Source organism: Manis pentadactyla, chromosome 10 (genome assembly GCF_030020395.1).
Source record: "Manis pentadactyla isolate mManPen7 chromosome 10, mManPen7.hap1, whole genome shotgun sequence".
Lineage (NCBI taxonomy): Eukaryota > Metazoa > Chordata > Mammalia > Pholidota > Manidae > Manis > Manis pentadactyla.
This window is the reverse complement of record NC_080028.1, coordinates 41,507,355-41,509,437: the sequence shown is the minus strand read 5'-3', so window position 1 is coordinate 41,509,437 and position 2,083 is coordinate 41,507,355. Positions and strand designations below refer to the sequence as shown.

The 2,083-nt window shown below is 37.3% G+C and overlaps 1 protein-coding gene across 1 annotated transcript; it reads right to left on the bottom strand.

Moving 5' to 3' along the window:
• Positions 1–606: 606 nt before the first annotated feature.
• On the bottom strand, positions 607–1,452 carry LOC130679034 (olfactory receptor 6C74-like). The gene has a single exon (XM_057486743.1). The coding sequence runs from the start codon at positions 1,450–1,452 to the stop codon at positions 607–609; it is 846 nt and encodes a 281-aa protein (XP_057342726.1).
• Between the last annotated feature and the right edge of the window lie 631 nt (positions 1,453–2,083).

The following is a 2,083-nucleotide window of genomic DNA, read 5'->3' as shown; positions in this document are numbered from 1 at the left end:
CTAACTTGAGCATCTACATTAATAGTTAACTCTGCCACAATTTTCTTTTCTTTTCATTAAGCAGAGTACATACATCAAAAGTTGGCAATATTATAAAAAATAAATGTGAACATTAGTAACAACCTGGTTAGAACCAAGTGCAAAGAAAGAATGATAATAACCTTTACATTGCATGCTATATTCAATATATTTTAATGAAAAATATTTTATATTCTTGACTAACTAGATAGAATACAAAGACAAAAGAGGAAAAATTGAAAAACAGCTAAATTTCTTTCAGATATCCACAGGAAAGTAAACAAAGTGGAAATAATCTGTATTGAAGACTATAAAGAAAATTACCTTCTTTGGAACAAAGATTTTTGTAAAAACAAAGCTTGAAATAAGATAAAACAGAATATCAAAGAAAAGAAACCAAAATAAAGGAGGAAATTTTATATTGGAAGCGACTATTGGATACACTGGTATTACTAGGAACGACTTTGCTTATTTCTTTACATGTGATGCAATAGGATATTCATTTGATTGAGAGAGAAACAACCCTCCGTATATTATTCATGAACGCTTGTTTCACCTGTTGGTTCCGTAAGGTGTAGATGAAAGGGTTCAAAGTGGTGCAACGGAGGTATTGAGCACTGCAATTCCTTTGGAAAAAGATACTCTCTGTTTCACTGATGGTTTAACATACATGAAGATGCAGCTGCCATAAGAAAGGGAGATCACAATCATGTGAGAAGAACATGTTGAAAAAGCTTTTTTCCTCTGATTAGCTGAAGGGATTTTTAGAATTGTTAATGCGATGTACGTATATAATATTATCACCAATACTAACGTGACCACAAGGGTCATTGAAGCAGAAATGAATCCCATTGTCTCGATGAGCCGTGTGTCTGAGCAGGAGATCTGCATGAGAGTTGTGTCACAATAGAAATGATCAACAGTGTTGGAGTCACAGAAATCAAGGTTTAGGCCCAAGAGGAGAGGTATAAAGATGGTAAAGAACCCAGCAAGCCAACAACAGAAGAGAAGCTGTGTGCAGATTTTAGTGCTCATGATGGCTGTGTAATGCAGGGGCTTACAGATGGCAACATAGCGGTCATAGGACATGGCTGCCAGCAGGTAAAATTCAGATGCTCCGAGAAGGAAGACAAAAAACACTTGAGCTGCACAACTGTTATAGGAAATTGTTTTGTCCCCAGTTGCCATCATCACCAGCAATTTAGGGATGCATGTAGTTGTGAAGGAAATTTCTAAAAAGGAAAAATTCCGAAGGAAGAAGTACATGGGGGTCTTGAGGTGAGTATCCAGCAGGGTGAGTGTGATGATGATCAGATTGCCGGTGATGCTGAGCAGGTAGGTGAGCAGCAGGAAGGTAAATACCACCGCCTTCAGTTGTGGATCATCAGTCAGACCTGCTAGGATGAGCACTGTCACTTTTGTGTGGTTCCCCATTACTGTCCTCTACTTGTCCAGGTCTAAATGGAAAAAGAAGAAAAAGAAAGTGAGGATCCCAATGAGAAAGTAACAGTGACAATTAGTGGTGAAGATGATGTTTCAGCTGGAGCAACACAAAGCTCATTCTTGTTCTAAAGATGGTCATGGCAGGGAGAACAGTAGTTTGCCTTCCAGAGCATCTGGATAGAGAGTTCAGACTTTACTTTGCAGTTCTACCAGAGGATAACCTGTATGATGAACGTAATTGCTCAGCATTTTTTTATATTTATGAAATGGTGGGACATCAGAGTGACTTTCAAAACAGAATGAAACTTTTTTCTCTCTTAGTTTTATGCAAGAGTTTAGGATGGAGGCTATTTTCAGTTCAATATAAGAAGTTTGCATACTGGATCACAATGATAGCTATCATTGCAAGTACATCAGCCCATGTTTTATATTTAACACACACATGCATGTCCACAAATACACAGACATACACACACACACACATATACACCACACACACACTGTAGCCATCATTCATTGAATTAGTACGCCTGTACAGGTTTACTCATCTAAACAAACTCCAATGCCTGAATCTTGTTGTTATTTATTTTCATGACTAATGAGATCCAATTTCAAATTACTT